This window comes from Candoia aspera, chromosome 4 (assembly GCF_035149785.1).
Source record: "Candoia aspera isolate rCanAsp1 chromosome 4, rCanAsp1.hap2, whole genome shotgun sequence".
NCBI lineage: Eukaryota > Metazoa > Chordata > Lepidosauria > Squamata > Boidae > Candoia > Candoia aspera.
The window spans coordinates 114,455,335-114,475,532 of record NC_086156.1 but is presented as its reverse complement, the minus strand read 5'-3'; the positions used below and the strand labels follow the sequence as shown (position 1 = coordinate 114,475,532).

Sequence of the window (20,198 nt, the reverse complement as noted above, 5' to 3'; positions counted from 1 at the left end):
TACGTCCGTGTTACCCTCGCCCACCGAAATAAAACTGAAAAGGTCTGGGCACTCATTGATTCGGGCTGCTCCAAAAGCCTAATGCACCCTGACCTGGTAGCCGCACTTAACCTCCACTGCTATCCACTTCAGCACCAACTGGTGTTCTCGCAGCTCGATGGATCTGCAGCGGGAGGGGGCCCGGTCACCCAATACACTGGAGAAACTGCGCTAAGGCTCGGCAGCCATGAGGAAAAATTGGCTTTCATCGTGGCACCGGTGGGGCAACCCCGACTCATACTGGGGATCCCATGGCTTGTGCAGCAAAACCCAGTCATCAACTGGAGAACCAGAGAGATTAAGTTTGCTGACGGGCGTTACCAAGCACCTTCAGGGAACCGGGTTCCCCGAGCAGCCATGGGGGGGGCGACGACGACTGCGGAACACAGAGAGACGGCACTGCCAGAGGGACTGCCAACCAAATACGGGGATTTCGCCGACATTTTCGGTGAGAAAGAGGTGGACAAACTCCCCCCCCCCCACAGAAAGACGGACTGCACCATTGAACTGGTCCCGGGGGTACCCCTACCCAAACCAAAAATATATGCCATGACCCAGCGAGAGCTGGCAGCATTAAGGGACTTCGTAGACAAAAACTTGGTGAGAGGTTTTATCGAGCCAGCAAACTCTCCAGTGGGAGCGCCAGTCCTCTTTCACGAGAAAAAGGACGGGTCACTGCGGCTCTGTACTGATTACCGCGGATTAAACGCAGCAAGCATTTCAAATAAATACCCCTTACCCTTAATAAAGGACATCTTGTCCCACCTGGTAAAGGGTAAGGTATTCTCCAAACTGGACATAAGGGAAGCCTACTACCGCATACGGATACGGGAGGGGGATGAGTGGAAGACTGCGTTCAACTGCCCATTGGGGGTGTTTCAATATAAGGTGCTCCCATTCGGACTGGCGGGAGCACCGGGGGTATTTATGCAGTTAATTAATGAGGTCCTGCAGGACCACCTTTTTAAGGGGGTTTTGGTTTACCTCGATGATGTATTGATCTACACAGAAACAGAACGTGAGCACGAACGCTTGGTAAAAGAAGTGCTCAAGAAACTCCGCAAGGCAGAGCTGTTCGTTAAGCTCTCCAAGTGCGAGTTTCATAAAAAACAAATTGACTATCTAGGGTATAGGATTTCAGCTAAAGGGATAGAAATGGACCCCAGCAAGGTCCAAGCCATCCTGGCGTGGGAGTGCCCATGCATGAGGAGACAACTGCAAAGCCTCCTTGGATTCACTAATTTCTACAGGGGATTCACACCCAGGCTGGCAGAGACTATTTTGCCCCTAACTAACCTGCTTAAGACTAAGGGCTTGGGGGACACGCGCAAATCGAGAAACCCGGGGGCGCTACTAAACTGGACAGCTGACTGTCAAACGGCATTCGAGAGACTAAAAAACCTCTTTACAGCTGAGCCAGTGCTATAACACCCCGACCCCACCAAGCCTTTTGTGGTGCAGGCAGATGCCTCCGACTTTTCCATCGGAGCCATCCTGCTTCAAAAGGACTCCAACAACCACCTAAAACCCTGCGCCTACCTTTCCCGCAAATTCTCCGAAACAGAGCGGAGATGGCACGTATGGGAAAAGGAGGCGTTTGCAGTAAAGACAGCTCTGGAAACATGGCGGCACCTGCTGGAAGGGGCCACCTGCCCCTTCGAGGTCTGGACAGACCACAAGAACCTGGAGGCACTCAGCACGCCAAAACAGCTCAGCCCGAAGCAGGTGCGATGGGCTCAGTTCTTCAGCCGGTTCAATTTCACGCTGAAATTCATACCAGGCAAGAAGAACTTCTTGGCAGACGCCCTTTCCCGATGGCCACAGGACGACACGCAAGCCTCCGACATCGTGGGGACAGTATGGACCGAGAAACAGCTCGGCTGCCCAGCTGTCATGCGTAGCCAGACAAGGAATCAGCGCACGCCAGCACGAACGGCAGGGAGCGATCGGAGCCGGCGCTCAATTTCACCGAACTGGCAACAAAGACTCACACAAGCACTACAGAAAGATACATGGTTGCAAAACAACCGGCAACATGTATCTTTTAAAGACAGCATCGCCTGGAAAGGGAAAGCCTTGTATGTGCCCGAATCACTGCAGGGGGAGATCTTACATAGATCGCACGATGACAAATCTGCAGGGCATTTTGGGTTTGTAAAAACCCTTCACCTAACGAGGAGGCAATTTTGGTGGCCAAACCTCAGGAAAGACGTAAAAGACTACGTGGCCAACTGCCCCATATGTGCCACCACCAAACGGAAAGGAGGGAAACCCCATGGGCTGCTGCAGCCAGTAGCCAGCCCCTCCTGCCCATGGGAAGAAATTTCCATGGATTTCATTGTGGACCTCCCACCCAGCCAAAGAAAAACTGTGATATGGGTGGTAAAAGACTATTTCTCGAAACAGGCACACTTCATCCCGTGCGCAACTATCCCCTCCGCACAACAACTGGCACGTTTGTTCCTAACACACATATACAGGATCCACGGCACCCCCTACAGGTTGGTGACCGACAGAGGCACACAATTCACATTAAAGTTTTGGCAGGAATTTTTAAAACTAATCGGAACCAAACAAGCACTGTCCACTGCGTGGCATCCACAAACGGACGGATCTACAGAGATCCTAAACTCAACACTTGAACAGTTCCTGAGGGCATTCATAAATTACCAACAGGACAACTGGGTAGACCTACTACCTTTTGCAGAGGTGGCCTATAATAACGCGGTACACCAGAGCACTGGCCACACCCCATTTAAGGTGGTCTACGGAAGGGACTTTGTACCGATACCACAATTGCCGCAACCTGAAACCCTGCCCTGCTCACCAGATGATTGGGCGGCACAGCTGGCAACAACCTGGCCAATCATCCAAACGGCCCTAGCAGACGCACAAACCACGTACAAAAAATATACGGACAACCACAGGGCGGAGGCACCGAACTACAAAGTGGGAGATAGGGTCTACCTCTCCACTAAGTTCATAAAGACCTCACAACCCTCAAAGAAATTGGCACCGAAATTCATTGGACCTTTTAAAATCATACAGGTAATCAACCCAGTTACCTTCAAACTGGAACTGCCTTACAATTTGAGACGGGTCCACCCAGTGTTTCACTGTGCACTACTGAAGCCAACGAGCACATCCAAATGGCATATGGAAGAACCTCCGCCCCCACCCATAATGATAGACAACCAACATTTTGAAGTAAAAGAAATACTGGACTCAAGAAAGCAAAGAGGAACGCTACAATACCTCGTGAAATGGAAACATTTCTCACACCCAGAGTGGGTCCAGGCACGACACGTCACGGCTAGACAACTAGCAAGACAGTTCCACGAGGCATACCCCGAGAAACCAGCACCATAAGAACATCTTTGGGGGGGCAGCATGTCATGACCTCGTTGCAAGGCACAAAGAGCCTCACAACGTGGATCATGATCATTAAAGAAAAGAGGAAGGAGATAATCAAACCAGGGATTAACACAAGCACCCAAAGGCACCCACACCCATGGACCCATAGACAGCTGAAAAGAAGGACGTCAGAGGAACGAAGATAAGACGCACCTGGTGCCCCGGAGGACACAACCGTCGCTGGGAGACAAAAGAAGACACCGGGAAAACGCCCAGGCAGCCATCAAGGGTCCCATCAAGAGGGATCGGGTCAAAGCAGGGTGGCGAAGCCCGGGGCAATACAAGAGGGTATAAAAGGGGCACCTCCACACCACCTACCCCGTTCCCGTTTTTCGTTCTGTCAGCCATCATTCCAATAAACCAGAAATCCTTAATACCCATTAAGTGAGTCTGTGTCTTATTGTGAAGCGAGGCTGGCCCTGACATTGGCTGTCCTAACATCTATAGATTGCTTACTTGATGACCATATATATTTATTTTCTACTGTTTAATTGCTTTCAATTGTTTTAACTGTTTTATGGTTTTTATGAGTGTAAGCCAGCCAGAGTCACTTGTTCAGATGGGTGGCTATGGAGATTAAATAAATAAATAAATAACCAAATAAATTACATGATTTGATTTACTGCCTGATTGATTGATTGATTGATTGACTGATTGATTGATTATGTGCCATCAAGTCATTTTAGACTCAGTGACCACATAGATAGATTTTCTTCATGATGATGTATCCCTAACTTGTCCTTTCAAGTCTCCCAACAGTGCATTCACTGCCACTGTAACTGAGTCCATCCATCTTGCTGTTAGTAATTCATTTTTTTCTTCCTTCCACCTTTCCCAGCATTATAGCCTTTTCCTGAGAGCTGCGTTTTCACATAAGGTGTCCAGAAAGGATCATGTGAGCCTGGTCATTGTGCCTTGAGTGAGAACTCTGGGTTGATTTGTTTTGTGATTCATTGATTTGTTTTCTTCGCTATCCATGGTATTCTCAGGAGTCTCCCACAACACCAAAGTACAAAGGCATCAGTACCCTTCCTACCCTGCTGTTGTCAAGTCCAACTTTTCTTTCCAAAGTGTCACAGGGGATACCATGTCTTGCATGATTCTGATCTTTGTCCATGCAGACACATCACAGGGCATCTTTTGCAAGGCCTTCATGGCTGCTCTACCAAATGCTAATCTGTGGCCTATTTCTTGACTGCTTGTTCCTTTCGTGTTGATGGTTGATCCTAAAAGGCAGATCCTAAAAAAAATTAGTATTTATTCATTTATTTCTATTTGAACTTCCTATCTTAGCTAGTTTCTGAACAAATTCTCAAATATCCAGAAGCTCCTTAAACGATAACCATGGATCGTAAAATTAAAGATAGATAGACTTATTTGTAATACACACACACACACACACATATATATACACACACACACATATACATACACACACACTTATACACACACAAACACACACACACATATATATATATAACAAATAAGTCTATCTATCTATCATCTGTCTGTCTGTCTGTCTGTCTATCTAATATATATATATTTCCTGTAGTTACACAGATATTCCTTGGAAATTATTTTTTCTCCCACTTTTTTATTATAAGAACCAAATACAAGAAAAAAGGTAAAATATGTTTTACTCTTTTTTTTTTTTTTCTAATATCCATTCTCCTCTTGTACTTTTAAGGTTTCCTATTTTTTTTTTTCCTTTTGAGGCCCAATTATTTACTATTTCAACTTTCTTTTTAGCTAATTTCTAAAGGATTCTCAAACCAAGACCTCGAATGTGTACCAGACACTGGATGTTTGACCATTTCCACAGACATCTGACAGGGAAATAGATTTCACTGATCCATTGATTAAATTAAACCTTGGTCCTGATTTCTAGAATTAAGGCAATTTGATAATCTCAACCTTCCCAATTCTATTTTTCCAGATATTTTCAAAACAGTTTAAGCATCAGTCGCTTATTATATCACCCAAAAGACAGAAAGATGTTGATCAGGAAAATATCAAGACAAATTCCCAGGTTGCCAATGGTTTAATGATAATTATGCCCCACATGAATGACTGAAATCACTCTATTATTCTAGGAGGCCAAAACATCAAAGGTTCTGGGCAAACAGGAATAGGAAGTAAGAATAAATAAATAAATAAATAAATAAAAATATAGATATTTCCCAAGCCATAGAGAGGCAGGAAGGGGTAACGCTGACATTGCGAAGTTCATTTCCACCATTTCTCTTCCTCCTTCCAAAACTTCTCTTTAATGTTGACCCAGACATTTTCTCCCTAAACAGAAGGTAATGATGTTGATCCTCCTGGTGTTCCTGGTGAACAAAACTCTTACTCTGAGCTGTCCTGCAAGTGAAGCCTTTCCTGTTCCACATGAGTGGTATCAGCCTGGTGACCTTGTCATTGGTGAAATGGTGTCTCTCATGGTTTACCATTTTCTTGAAATTCCATTCAAACAACATCCTTTTCTAAACCTTTTTGGTTCACCAATGTAAGTATTTTCCTCTGATCCTCTCACTTTACCTGAATCCCATAGAACTGCTTATATGACTATTTGCATAGAAAATGTAGAGTTTTGTATGAAATGGTAAAAGTTCTCTGCATTTTGAAAGTTTTCTGATGGTGGCAGAAGCCAGAATTTTCTTGACCTTTTATTAAGCACTTTATCATAAGAATGTACATTTGGTGAGATTAAGATTATCAAAAAGAAGAATGTTGAAAGTCTGCATTGCCATTCACTTACGAAACATAAAATAACTATGAAAATTGTATTTTTTACTAAATGGATAGGGAATGATTGAGTAAAGGTACTTTCATCTTTCTCTCTGTTGCAGCTTATATTGGACACAAATCACAAATGTGGGAATTTAGAATTATAAGTAGAGGGATGTTCCTTCAGAACTGAAAAGATTCAGAAGAGAAACATGTTTGGGGTTAGAGAGAATTTCACCCTTATTCTCTCATTCTTTCTAATTCGGTAAGGTTCCTAGAAATCTAAGTCAACAGAGAAAAGAACAAACAGAATCGTGACTGCCATTCTGATCTAGTTTGAACTAAACACTGCAGTTAAAACATTAGAAATTACCAAAATATGCCCTGTGATGAGAAACATTCTAGAAAAATGTAAAGTAAAATAGGGTATGCAAAATATATGAGGACTGACTACAAAATTATTTAATACTTAAGTCAGCGTCAGGATTTTCTCTTAGTCAGTTACAAACAATAGCCAAGCTGGAAGAATTTGCAACTTTTTTTTTAAAGGGTATGTTTAATCTATTTGCAGTGTAATCCCAAAATTCTACCAGCACATCCTTGCCTTGGCCTTTGCTGTGAAGGAGATCAACATGAATCCCCAGATTTTAGCTAACACCACCCTTGGGTTCCACATCTATGACAGCTACTACCACCCAAGGATGACCTACCGCACCACTCTGGGCCTGCTTTTCAAATCCAAGGAATTTGTCCCTAACTACAAATGTGACATCCAGAAAAATCTCATGGCCATCATTGGAGCACTTGAGACTGACACTTCATCCTTTATGGCAGAAAGCATAACTGTCTACAAGATTCCACAGGTAGTTTCAGTGGTGGTGGGGAACAGGTTGAGAAAGAAACCTTGACCTTTTTTGTAAATAATATTAACCTTTAGTATTAAGCTATGATTTTTTGGTAGGGCTTCGAAGAATTACACTTTCTCTCCCTTCTGGAATTTTTTCTCAAAACTCAATGAGTTGGCTGAAGGTAATCCAATCAAAGAAATCAAAATCTTTTATTACAATCATAGATGAGAAACTTAAAATTTAAAACATCACTTACAGAACAAAACTAATGTTCTTTGAAAGAGTCAGCTGACATCGTGTTTTTACAGCCACCTGACAGAAGGTTCTATTTGCTATTTATGTATGCTATGTATTTGCTGTGATTAGGGGAGTGAAATGGTAAAGAATATATATTACACATTATTGTAAGTACTTTTTGTGAGCCAATTGCAACAAAATTTCATTTCAATGTACACCTTGGTGTATCGTGGAATGACAATGAAAGTTTCTGTTCTGTTCTGTTCTGTTCTATGGATCAAAATTAAAATTTAAAACATAAATTCCTGAACAAAATTAAACTTATTTGAGGGGTCAGCTGACATTGTGTTTTTTATCTCCAACCAGCAATAGGTGGCATCTCTCCTTGTTGTGTCTTCAGTGGTATCTAATAATAATAGTTTAGTATAAAAGTCCACTGTTTTGCCTGGGAATTGGTGGACAGTTGGTGCTATATGGCACTTTGGGAGATCTCTATAAAAATTGCAGAGAAGGAGGACATGCCTGATTGTTTCTCCTTCTCCAGGTTCTCATGGAGATAGTCTTTCATGGATGGGTATTTCATGACGTCTGCCATAGAGAAGGGCAGAGAGTAATCCAATACGCCTAGCTCTGAAGAATTATTTCCTTAAGCTGGGAAGAGTTGACATGCCGAGACAGTTAGCAGGCTTTCAAGTGTTCAGTATAATCAGCAAAATGGAAGTATATATTAAGAAGCTGATGTGGGTTTGTAATCCAGCTATATTACACAGGAGAGAAAATATTTATCCTTGGTGTTTTAGTTGCTCATATGGTTCATCAGAAGTTCCATCATGTACCTAGAATTTGAGAAATTTTAAGTGTAGGGACATCTTCATTCAATTTCCATCCAGCAGACATTTTTTCCATATTTTTTTTTCCCTTTGATTCACATGAATAATGACTCCTCCCTCCACTTTTTTGTTTGTTTGTTTGTTTTAGTTGACCTATGGCTCTTTTGTCCAAGAAGAGTTTCAAACTACCAAGTTATCTACACTTTACTGCATGGTGCCAAATGAGGACAATCAGTACATTGGAGTTATACGACTCCTTCTCCATTTCAGATGGACGTGGATTGGAGTCTTTGCTTTTGATGATAATAAGGGAGAACATTTCTTGCAGAAAGTACAGCCATTGCTTTCCCAGAATGGCATCTGTTTAGCTTTCACACAAAAATTTCCACAAGGTGCTGATGTGGAAGACTTGTCAGAATTGTTTGATGCAATCTCAATTATTTCTAATAATTTGATAGAGCACAAAGCAAATGCTTTCCTTGTCTACGGAGCATCATTCATAATTGTGTTGCTCAGAACAGTTGTGTTTCTTCGTGATCCTGAAAATAAAGAGAGTGCATCATTTAGAAAGGTTTGGATCCTGATGAACCCGACTGATTTTATACTGACAGGATTGCAAAGGGGTTGGGACCTCCAGTTGTTCCATGGGGCTCTTTCCTTTACAGTTCATTCAAGAGAAGTTCAAGGGTTCAAAGAATTTCTTCAAGCCATCAAACCTTCAACCCACAAAGATGGGTTTCTTCAAGAAGTTTGGGACCAATTGTTTGACTGTTCTTTTTCAAGTGCAGATTTACCCTCAAAGATCAGTGAAGCTTGTAGTGGAGAAGAGAATTTGGAGAATCTGCCTGGGCCTCTGTTTGAGTTGCAGATGACTGGCCAAAGCTACAGCATTTACAATGCTGTTTATGCAGTGGCCCATGCTTTGCAGGAGGCAGTGAGACCAAGATCCAAACAGGGAGAAATTCAAATGTTTGAATTTCCAGATCTGCAGCCTTGGCAGGTAATCACTCCAAGCAGTACCTATTGTTTGTTTCAGGAATAGTCATTTTCATCCAAATGTTAATAGGTTTTGTTTTCTCTGGTCTGGTCAATAGAGATACTGAGGAAACAATGTGAGTAGTGTAAGTGGTCATTATATCTCACAGAATTTAAGAGGATTGAAATAAACTATGCCTTTGCAAATGTCAGTCTAGTCCAAGGGATTTCTGGATCACGCATGGTTCCATAAACAACCATTTCATCTCCACCTAGAATTGGCCTGTCTTGTAGATTCCTCCACCTGGTTCCCCAAACATTTCAATGGTGATGTGTCTAGAGTCAAACAAACAAACAAAACTTTATTACAGTCAACGACCAGCATAAGGAGGGTGGGGTACAGTCAGCTAAAAGCACAGAAGGTACATTAAAATCAAATGTGAGAAGCTAAAACACAGAAATACATTTAAATCTGATATAAAAAGTCAGAACACAAAATTAAAAAAATAAAAATAAAATCTAATATAATAGGCTAAAACACAAAAGTCTAGAAGAAAAGGAAAAAGGAAAAAAGAAAAGAAAATCTAGCAGGAGGGGCAGGAGCATTAGACGAGTGTGGGGTAACATAAAGTTTAGCATATCTGTAAATACAGTATTCTGGTGTATTAAAATAAATGCTAGTTTGTGGCACTGGTCATCATCTGGCGAATTTCAAGCACTGTTGTGTGAAACCTGAGAGAGAGTTGGTATCTGACAGCAGCAGGGAGGTGGACAATGTTCCTAAGCACCCTGGGTATTTATACAATGATGGAAAAATGAGGCTTTTGTGGTTGCCTTTGGTCACACCTGCAATCTCTTTTGTTGGGTATTCTTGTCACTATGATTTCTGGTGTTTGCACACAAATACATTTCTTGTCCACAGACAATCATTGAAAACTGTATGACTCAGAGCTGTCACATTTGTAGTACACCCTGAAAACAAGCGAAATGCATTATTTAGAAAGGTGTGGACCATGACTACGCAGATTGATTTCACACTACCAGGCTTTCAAATCGCATGGGATCTCCAGATGTTCCAGGGGGCTATTTCCTTCACCATTCATTCAAGACCAGTTGTAGGGTTCAATGAATTTCTTCAGACCATAAGACCTGATGCAGGCTACAAAGATGGGTTTCTGCAGGATGTTTGGGAACAATTATTTGACTGCTCATTTCCAAAACCAGAGTCACAAAAAGTGCCCAGTAGACAGTGCACTGGGGAGAAGAAGCCGGAGGATCTTCCTGGGCCTGTGTTTGAAATGGAAATTACTGGCCAAAGCTACAGTGTCTACAATGCTGTTTATGCTGTGGCTCATGCTTTGCATGCTCTACTCATGTCGGGGTACAACAAGAAAAAAAAAACAGTGATGGGTAAAAATTGACTTTCCCAGTTTTCAGGCTTGGCACGTATTCGCTCTGCATTGGATACTTTTTTTATTACGGTGAGCAGTTTGGTGTAGAATTACCATCTCCCCCCATAATGGAAAGTTGTAATACTTCCTGCTTGTGGAATCAAGTTCGGTTTGAACATCAAGAAGCTACTCAGTAAACCATGGTTTAGGTGTCAGTATGATTTATGTAGGAGATCGTCATAGCTAGCACAATAAGAGATGGCTAAGATGAAGTATCACTTTACAGGATCTCTTACATTTTGATCACTTCATTGCCTTCCATTTTTCTCTCCAGAAATAACAAATTCTCCAAGATACTTCTGCTTGGCTCAAGAATATTTCAGGGTTGAGAAGCTGAGCATTTTGTCCCTATCAGAGTTCCAGAGAAACACACCGAAAGGTGGTCCCTTTCATCTGTGTCCTCCACCCTTTGGGAGAGCCCTGTGTTTACAAGAATATCTATCCTCTCTCTCTCTCTCTCTCTCTCTGTCTCTGTCTCAGAATGCATGAATCTCAGATTGTAAATCTGGGTAAAGGAAATTTGCCAGGTCTCAGACTTTCTAATAGCTCTGTACCAATGAAGAAGGAACAGAAGAGTACATGATTATGTATGGTCTAAGTTTAATTAGTTGTTTAAATAGTGAAACAAAATTGTATTTGACAGAAGTTATGTAATTTCAGTGGCTTCTTTTCATTTTGCTTTTGTTGATTGATGCTGTTTCTTATCTTTCCTGGAAATAATATGAAATTAATAATAGAATAATAGAGCCTCATGTGGTGCAGAGTGGTAGGCAGCAGCATTGCAGAAAAAACTCTCCCCATGACCCGAGTTCAATCCTAGCAGAAGCTGGATTCTCGGGTAGCCGGCTCAGGTTGACTCAGCCTTCCAACCTTCTGAGGTCGGTAAAATGAGCACCCAGCTTGCTGGGGAAGGTGACGACTGGGGAAGGCAATGGCAAACCACCCTGCTATAGTCTGCCAAGAAAACATTGCAAAAGTGGTGTTCCTCCAAAGGGTCAGACATGACTTGGTGATTGCACAGGGGACGTTTCACCTTTCACACGTAGGACAAGGACAGGTTTATCTCAGAGTAATTGCAACAAAGACATGCAAAATTTCACCACAATGATGTTGTTTCTTATCTTTCCTGGAAATAATATCAAATGAATAATAGAATAGACCTCTACATTTCCATGCATTATAATTGATCAATTTTCTAGGTGTACTTATTTGATATTTTTTCTAGGAATCAGATGAATGAATGACTGAAACTTAACTATACTGGTCCCTTCCCCGTTATTATCCTTTCAGTTCCCTCTCTCTTTCATTCTCTCTCAAGTAGCTCCATCCATTTCTTCAAGGCATTTCTTTTAACAATTCAGCTGGAGAGAGAGTGTTCCTGAATGAGAAACGGGAAGCAACAGGTGGATTTGACATCATCAACTTGATCACTTTTCCAAACAGATCCTTTCAGAGAGTTAGAGTTGGAAAGTTAGATCCCAGTGCTCCAAAAGGGAAAGAATTATTCATTGATGAAGATTTGATTGTCTGGCACCCAGGTTTTAACCAGGTATGGACCCATTCATTGGTCTACATCTTGATCTCTTAGGATCCCATGAAGATGTTTTTCTCTCTTAAGCTATATTTCTAGAAATCTAATTTCTGTTTTTGAAAGAAGAAAACTGTATATTCTATACAAAGGTTGTCCATGATCAAGCATTTAGTAGATTGACAAAATTACATTACACTGTAAAAGCCAGGTTTTCATATTTCAGTTGCAATTCCATTTGAAATCACTGGAGTTGCCTAGTTTCCATAACATTGTCATCATGCACTTTTATTTATTCAGGCTGTAATTCTTCAAGCAGGCCCTTTTGCACATCCTTATAATGTCAACATCTTTTTAAAGTATAGTATAAATCCAACCAGATACAATTCATTATGCCTTTGGGAAGTCAAGAATTCTTTCTCCCCAGAAAGGAGAAAATTTAAAAATGGTTTTTAAAATCTCTTGCAAAACCTTTCATGTTTCTGACCAGGTTCTTCCACTTTCTCGGTGTAATGACCATTGTTCCCCGGGATCCTGGAAGAAAGGGGCTGAAGGAAAACAATTCTGTTGCTATGACTGTGTTCCATGCCCAGAAGGGAAGATTTCAAATCAAAATGGTAGGTTCAACATTCCCCCAATTTTTCATGACAGAGACTTAAGCAAACTAATGCACTACTTTAGGATGCCTGTAATTAGTAGTTTTACTAGTTCTTCAGGGTGAATATTCATTTCTCTACCTGTGGATCAGACTCTCTTGTTCAGCAGTCAAAGTTTGCCCATAAGATTCTTGCAGACTGTGTTTCCTATACAGGCACAAAATATACATGGACTGTGCCATAGATATTGTATGAACACATGATCTGTATCCGTTTGTTTTTCACATTTTCAACCCCATGTGCATCTGGTGTTCTTTTTGCTAACATTGTTCACTCAGTAAACAAAATATGATTTTTTGGACAACAAAGGATTTATTAAGTATTTTCTGTATATGAAAAAAAATGTTCTGGAAAATACAAGGACAAAGTACTTTTTTTCTTACCAAAAAAGAAAAGAAAAGAAAAGAAAAACAAAACAGGAACATATCATTTGAACCTATGGACAAGTGGCTGGTTGTGAGACCCTGTTCTTCAAGTTGGGTGCTCGAGAGCAGTTGGGAGGGTTGCTAGTGTACCAACCTCCCTGCTGCATAGCAACCTCCTTGCCTGAGCTGCTGGAGGCCATCTCAGGGTTGGTGGTGGAGTTCCCAAGACTTATGGTTCTGGGGGACTTCGAACTGCCATCCCTGGGGTGTGCCTTGGAGGTGGCTTTGCTGTTCATGGCCACCATGGTGGCCATGGGCCTGTCCCAGATTATTCGGGACCCGACTCGAGACAGTGGCCTCATGCAGGACTTAGTTTTCTTGTCGGAGCAGTGGCAATGTGATTTGAGGGGAGAATTGCATCTCTCTCCTTTGTCATGGTCAGATCACGGTCTGGTGACCTTGAGATTCTCTCATGCTCCCCCCCTCCACAGGGAGGCAGGGCCTATTTGATTGGTCCACCCCTGGCAGCTGATGGTCCTGGCAGGGTCTCAGAGAGAGCTGGGGGTTATACACGAGGATCTGCTACATGGTCCAGCAGAGGACCTCACTGCTGACTGGAATAGGGAGGCGGCTGGGGCCTTGGACAGGATCGCACCTGTGTGTCCTCTCTTGTCCCATTGAACCTGACACTCACCATGGTTTATGGAGGAACTGTGGGTTCTGAAGAGGTTTAAGAGACATCTAGAGCACCACTGGAGAAAGACAAGGACCAAACCCAACCAAACACAAGCTAGAGCCACTATTAAGGCCTACCTTGTGGTGGTAATAGTGGCAAATGTCAATAATTCTCTGCTCTTATTGCATCCGCAGAATGCGCCTGATGGCCCTGTTTAAGATCACACAATCCCTTCTGGGAAGGTGAGTCCAGTAACTCACCTACAGGTGCAGAGGAGATTTCTGGGCATCTGGAGGATAAAATCACTCAGATCCATTCCAAGTTGGATGCTTAGCATGCAGCATGGCCTGTGGAGATGCCTGGGGAGTATAATTCGCCTGTTATCTGGGAACAGTTTGACCCTGTTGGGCCTGAGGAAGTGGACAGGGTTCTCCGCATTGTAAATGCCACCACTTGTCAACTAGATCCTTGTCTCTCCTGGCTGGTGAAGGCAGCTTGGAAGGTAATGTGTCAGTGTGTCCAGGCAATTGAGAATTCATCCTTGGGGGAGGGAGTGTTCTTGGCTGCCTTTAAAGAGCTGCTGGTGCACCCCCATCCTCAAGAAACTGTAACTGGATCCCACCTTACTAGACAATTTTTGTCCAGTCTCCCACCTCCCCTTTTTAGGGAAGGTGGTTGAGAAAATGGTGGCATTGCAGCTCCAGAGGATCCTGGATGAAACAGTTTATCTGGACCCTTTTCAGTTGGGTTTCAGGTCCAGCTATAGGATGGAAACACCTTTCATATCCTTTTGGGTCAGCTCAGGTCATTAGGGGCGGGTGGCACAGTTTTTCACTGGTTCACCTCCATCCTCCAGGACTTGTCCCAATCAGTGTTGATAGGCAGTTTGAGATCTGGCCTGTGGCCCCTCCTTTGTGGGGTGCTGCAGGGTTTGATACTCTTTCCACTGCTATTTAACATCTACACGAAACTACTCGGTGAGATTATCCATCACCACAGGATGAGGTATCATGAATATGCTGATCAATATGCCAATTATATATCTCCATCCCGGGTGAGGTAAGTGATGTGGTGACTGCCCTCTCCAGGTGCCTGGAGGCTGTGGGGGTCTGGATGGGGAACAACAGGCTTCAGAGGAACCCTGGTAAGATGGAGTAGTTGTGGGTCAGGGGCTCCTCCACATCCAGGTACATACCATCTTTGGTTCTGGATGGGGTTGCACTGCACCAGACAGATCCAGTGCGTAACCTGGGAGGGGTTTCTTCTGGACTCATGACTCCTGCTCAAAGAGCAGAGGGCAGTTGTGGCCAGGGGAGCCTTTGCCCAACTACTTGTTGTGAGCCAGCTATGCCCCTTCCTGGATCAGGAAGCCCTCTGGTCAGTCACTCATGCCCTGGTCATCTCCCATATAGACTATTGCAACACTCTCTACATGGGGCTACCCTTGAAGAACATCCAGAAGCTACAGCTGGTTCAGAATGCAGCCGTGTGAGCAGTTTTAGTAGCCCTGAAGATGGCATATATAACACCTTTACTGTGCGAGCTGCATTTGGTGCCAGTTTGCTTCCAGGTCCAATTCAAGGGGTTGGTTATCACCCTTAAAACCCTACATGGCACAGGTCCAGGTTACCTGAGGGACTGCCTGACCCCCATTACATCGACCCATCCTACCTGGTCAGGAAGAGAGAGCATGTTAATGACCCTGTCCATGAAAGATTGTTGATTGGCAGAGTCCAGGAAGAGGGCCTTCTCTGCCATGGCCCCCACCCTGTGGAATAAGTTACCCCCAGAGGTGAGGCAGGCCCCCACTCTCCCAGCATTCTGAAAGGGAGTCAAGACTTATCTGTGCCACCTTGCTTGGGTGGGAGGGGGGATAATTTGTCATGGGAATGGCTGGCACCTTGACATGGTCCTGGGAAATTTTATTGAGACTGTTGTTTCACCATCTTGGATTTTATATTTTATATTTATATTTTTATAATGAATCTCTTTTTATAATATTCTAATCTTTTATTATCTTAATTTGATTGCAAACTGCTTAGAGTCGCTTGTTAAGATGGGCGGTGAAGAAATGTGATATATTAAATAAATAAATAATGGTCACAATAAAATATGTGATCCTTGTAATGATCAGGAAAATAGGCCTTTCTTGTCTTGACGATAAAATTAGGTGATTATTTTTGCTTGTTGGAACCCACCATTTTTTTTTAAATGAAAAGACTGATCTTCTCTTTGTTTACTCACTAATTAGGAAACAGGAAACCTAAAAAAGTTTAAATCAATCATATTGGTTTGAACCTAAGAGTCAATTCTTACTGCTTCTTTTACTAAAGTCTTATATCCATCATCAGAGTTTCCTTCTCAATGTTTTAAGAAAATGGGACAACTCCAAGTTTTCTATATTGTAATACACTTAATTTTTTTTAGAAAGGACTGCATTTCCAAGAATAATTCCCTTACACATTTTACCTTCTTATATGCCAATTCTCAATGATACAATTGAGGAAAAATTGAATTTTCATATAAATTGGATCAAACTGGTAAACAATTGAAAAAACTCAACATGAATAACACCTGGCACCTACTCGGAAAGTAATTTTCAAAATATTGAATGCATAGTTGACAAATTCCTTGATTTTTTTTTTTTTTCAGATTTGGATGACTGTTTTGAATGTTCAGAAGATCATTATCCAAATAAAGAAAAGAAAGGATGTATCTTGAAACCAATGGTCTTTCTAACTTTGGAAGAAAGATTAGGAATTGCTTTAACCTCCACTGCTCTTTCTTGCTTCTTCTTGACATCTTGGGTACTTGGGACTTTTATTAAGCACAGGGACACTCCCATTGTTAAGGCCAACAACCGGACCCTCACCTACACCCTCCTTGTCTCTCTCCTCCTCTGTTTTCTCTCCTCTTTCTTCTTCCTCAGCCCACCTGGCAAAGTGACCTGCCTTCTCCGACAATCCACTTTTGGCATCACCTTCTCAGTGGCCATTTCTAGTGTCCTGGCCAAAACCATCATGGTGGTTGTGGCATTCATGGCCACCAAACCAGGTTCCTACATGAGGAAATGGGTGGGGAAAAGATTGGCTTTTTCTACAGTCCTGTCCTGCTCTCTATTCCAAGTATGTATTTGTGTTCTTTGGTTGTCAACATCTCCCCCATTCCCTGAGTTTGACATGCACTCACAATCCAAAGAAATTATTCTGCAATGCAATGAGGGCTCAGCCTCCTTCTTCTACTGTGTCTTGGGCTACATGGGTATCTTGGCCATGGCCAGCCTTATTGTTGCTTTTCTTGCCCGTAAATTACCTGACAGCTTCAATGAAGCCAGGTTCATCACCTTCAGCATGTTGGCCTTCTGCAGTGTGTGGGTTTCCTTTTTTCCAGCTTATCTGAGCACAAAAGGAAAAGCCATGGTAGCTGTGGAGGTCTTCTCCATCTTGTCCTCCAGCACCGCCTTACTGGGATGCATATTTTTGCCAAAATGCTACATCATTGTTTTCAGGCCTGAGCTGAACCACAGGGAACAACTAATAAAGAGGAATTAGTACATCATGTGATCTTTCTCACTATGAGAAATTGCTGACAAATAGAATAGAAAGGCTGTTTGCTGTCAATGGGAAACATATAGAAGTTGTTATTTGTTTCAAAGGAGGATTGATGGAGGATTATTATTAAGATTTATTGCGGTCACCCATTTTAAAAGAACTGCTGATGCTGAAGCATTTTCAACCAACTTCCAAGATTCCTCAACCTAACCCTGTCTCCCTTTCGGCACACCAAGCTAACAAGATCTGGAGAATCTAGTTTTCTTGGTTTTGGTTAGGAGACTGGATATATTAACTCAAAGGATATCCAATGTTTGCAGCTGCCACTTTTAGGGTTTTTATAGTTTTCATTCCTAGATAACTGCATAAATATAGGAAAATGCTAACTAACCTTTTATGAATATGTATTTATCACAGTATCATAGGGAGTCACTTTTCGCTTGGTTAGAGCTTTTTGACATGTACAATTCAGAGATTTTCCTGAATCATGTACATATAATTGCATTTAAAAGAAGAAGTTGCATGCTGGGTTATAACCCCTCACTGTCTTTCCCTCATTCTATTTCCACTGTAGCTTATTATCAGATTTTCACAATATTGAAATTGAGTAAAATGAAATGAAATGTGTTCTTCCTTCTCTCTCATCCTTTATTAGAAGGGTATGCTGGCTAAAGTCCATAATGAAAATTGGTTTGATTTGATTTGATATTTGATATGTGGCATTTGGCATGAAAAGCAAAGATGAAATTTGACCCAAATCCTCAAAAATGTATGCACCCTTTTGTCATACAGGGAGGGACCACCAAGATGAAAATACCTAGGGGAAAAAATCTGTCTGTCTGCCTGTCTGCCTGTCTGTCCATCCAAATTTAAGTTTACGTTTCTGTTGATGGGAGTGGGCACAGAATTTTTCCATGAATAGGGGAAAAACACTAGCTAAGCAGGGATAGGGTTCTGTCTGTTGCTCTTCAAAAGAAAAAGCCTGAAAGCTGAAAAGAAGAGAATCAGCTCAAGGTTGCTGTGATGGGTAAGTGAGGAAAGATTGAGTAGGAAAATGGGCTGTCATCCCTATGTGAGCCAGAGAGCAGTTGCACCCAGATATAAGATATGTGTGTGTGTGTGTGTTTGTGTGTGTCTGTGTGAGAGAGAGAGAGAGTGCACAAGTCTGAATGTGTAGCTATCCCAAATTCAGAGAGACTTTTATTTTGTTCTCAGGAATTAGTATGACATTTTGAACACAGTCAAGATGATGGCTTCACGTGAGATTCAAATTTTGGCATTTTTTCCTGGGAATCATGGGACCCTGGGTTCGTTAACCATAGCTGGTAGTTTGCAATGTAGTCAGAAGCAAATAAAACAACAACAACAACAACAACAACAACAGGTTTTTTTTTTTTTAATCAAGAATAATTCAGGATGATTAAAACTCGGAAGAAGTAATTATCTCCTCCAGCAATTACCCAAATCACCAGAACTGGTTCATGTTGACTAAGAGCTAATGGGGGTATAAGAGGAAGGGAAAGTAAAACACAAGCAGACTTATAAGATTGTGCTACTAGCTAAATCAAGCACAGTTATAGCCTTCATGTGGAGTACAATTCTTGATCCAGTCTACCTGACAGAAGATCACCCCTGTTTTCTTAGTTGTCATCTTTCACATAGACAGAGGTTCACAGTAATCTCATTCCCCTCTTCTCTGTTATGAATTTAGACATTATAGCTAGGGTCAGGCATTTAGCAAGGCAGAATAAAAATCTTGTAGGCATACCTAGAAATATAAATCTAATCAATGAAATGAGAATATTGATCAACCGGTCAGACAAGGAAACCCTTCTTTCTCCGATGCAGTAGGGGCAGCCCTCACCTTCCTGAATTTCCATAAACAAGTCAAAGCTTTATTACATCTGTATTTGGCCTCAACTAATTTGATGTGAAAGAGGGTGGGTATTTATTCTCCATGGAGCCCAATGATAGGGAATGAAACAGTGGATCAAAGCCTTACAGAGAGAGATCCGAACTTGTTACTGTTTAAGAAAAAAGAAATAAGACATGCAGATTAGCCTGCCAGTATCCTAAACTATAGGAGTTATTTCAGAGCTATTAAGCAGTGGAAGGACCTGCCTCCTGGAATCATGGATGCTCCATCAATAGAGATGTTGAAACAAAGATTGGACAGCCTGGGATGGACTAAGGATTCCTGCCTTGGGCAGCAAGTTGAGTTAGAAGACCTCCAAGGTCTCTTCCAGTCCTGTGATTCTACTGTATGAAGAACAACAAAACCGTGAGAAAGCTCACAACAAAATGTCTTAGGTGGGGAAAAGATGAATATGAAGAATTAGGTTTGTTGGAAAACTGGGGTAAAAGAAGTATCTGCACATTAAAATATATGTTCAAGAAAGTGTATAGGATTAAATGCAAGTAAGTGTACAGAAGCATATGTGTGTGGGGGGGTCAGGGAATGAGAGACTGAATGGAACCCTCTGAGCACCAGAAGCACATAATATAATGTGAAATATATTAATAATATAATGAAAAAATGCCTTCCTATGGTTCCCTTTCAAAAACGTTGAAAAGAAATGCAAATATTTTATACATTATTTTATAATGTTGAAGGAAATTTTAAACAGTTGCAATATATCCCAGTTAAAAATGTCATATCTGATTAAAAGAAGTACAAATAAACATTGGAGGGGTCGTCAGAACAAAGAAACTTTTTTTAAACATATAATGTAATAAAATAAATTAAAATGAACCAATTTTGGGGAAATGGCTTTTCAGGAAATAGCATTAACATCTAATCAAAGAATAGTAACTTTCCCATTATTTTCTAATAAAAATGAAGGCATGAAAATTAAACCACTGCTACATTGTTTTTATTATTGTGGGTGCTAAATAGCAATA

At 41.8% G+C, this 20,198-nt stretch overlaps 1 protein-coding gene across 1 annotated transcript; it reads left to right on the top strand.

Moving 5' to 3' along the window:
- Positions 1–6,812: 6,812 nt before the first annotated feature.
- Positions 6,813–17,297, top strand: LOC134497212 (vomeronasal type-2 receptor 26-like). The gene is made up of 5 exons (XM_063302886.1): positions 6,813–7,043; positions 8,244–9,095; positions 11,843–12,070; positions 12,540–12,666; positions 16,399–17,297. Exons 1-5 carry the CDS (start codon positions 6,813–6,815, stop codon positions 17,295–17,297), a joined length of 2,337 nt encoding a protein of 778 aa, XP_063158956.1.
- Positions 17,298–20,198: the final 2,901 nt, after the last annotated feature.

Coding starts and splice junctions, on each gene's coding strand:
- LOC134497212 (XM_063302886.1), top strand. CDS start 6,813: ATGAATCCCCAGATTTTAGCTAACACCACCCTTGGGTTCCACATCTAT. Junction 7,044..8,243: donor CTGTCTACAAGATTCCACAG/GTAGTTTCAGTG, acceptor TGTTTGTTTTAG/TTGACCTATGGCTCTTTTGT. Junction 9,096..11,842: donor CAGATCTGCAGCCTTGGCAG/GTAATCACTCCA, acceptor TCTCTCAAGTAG/CTCCATCCATTTCTTCAAGG.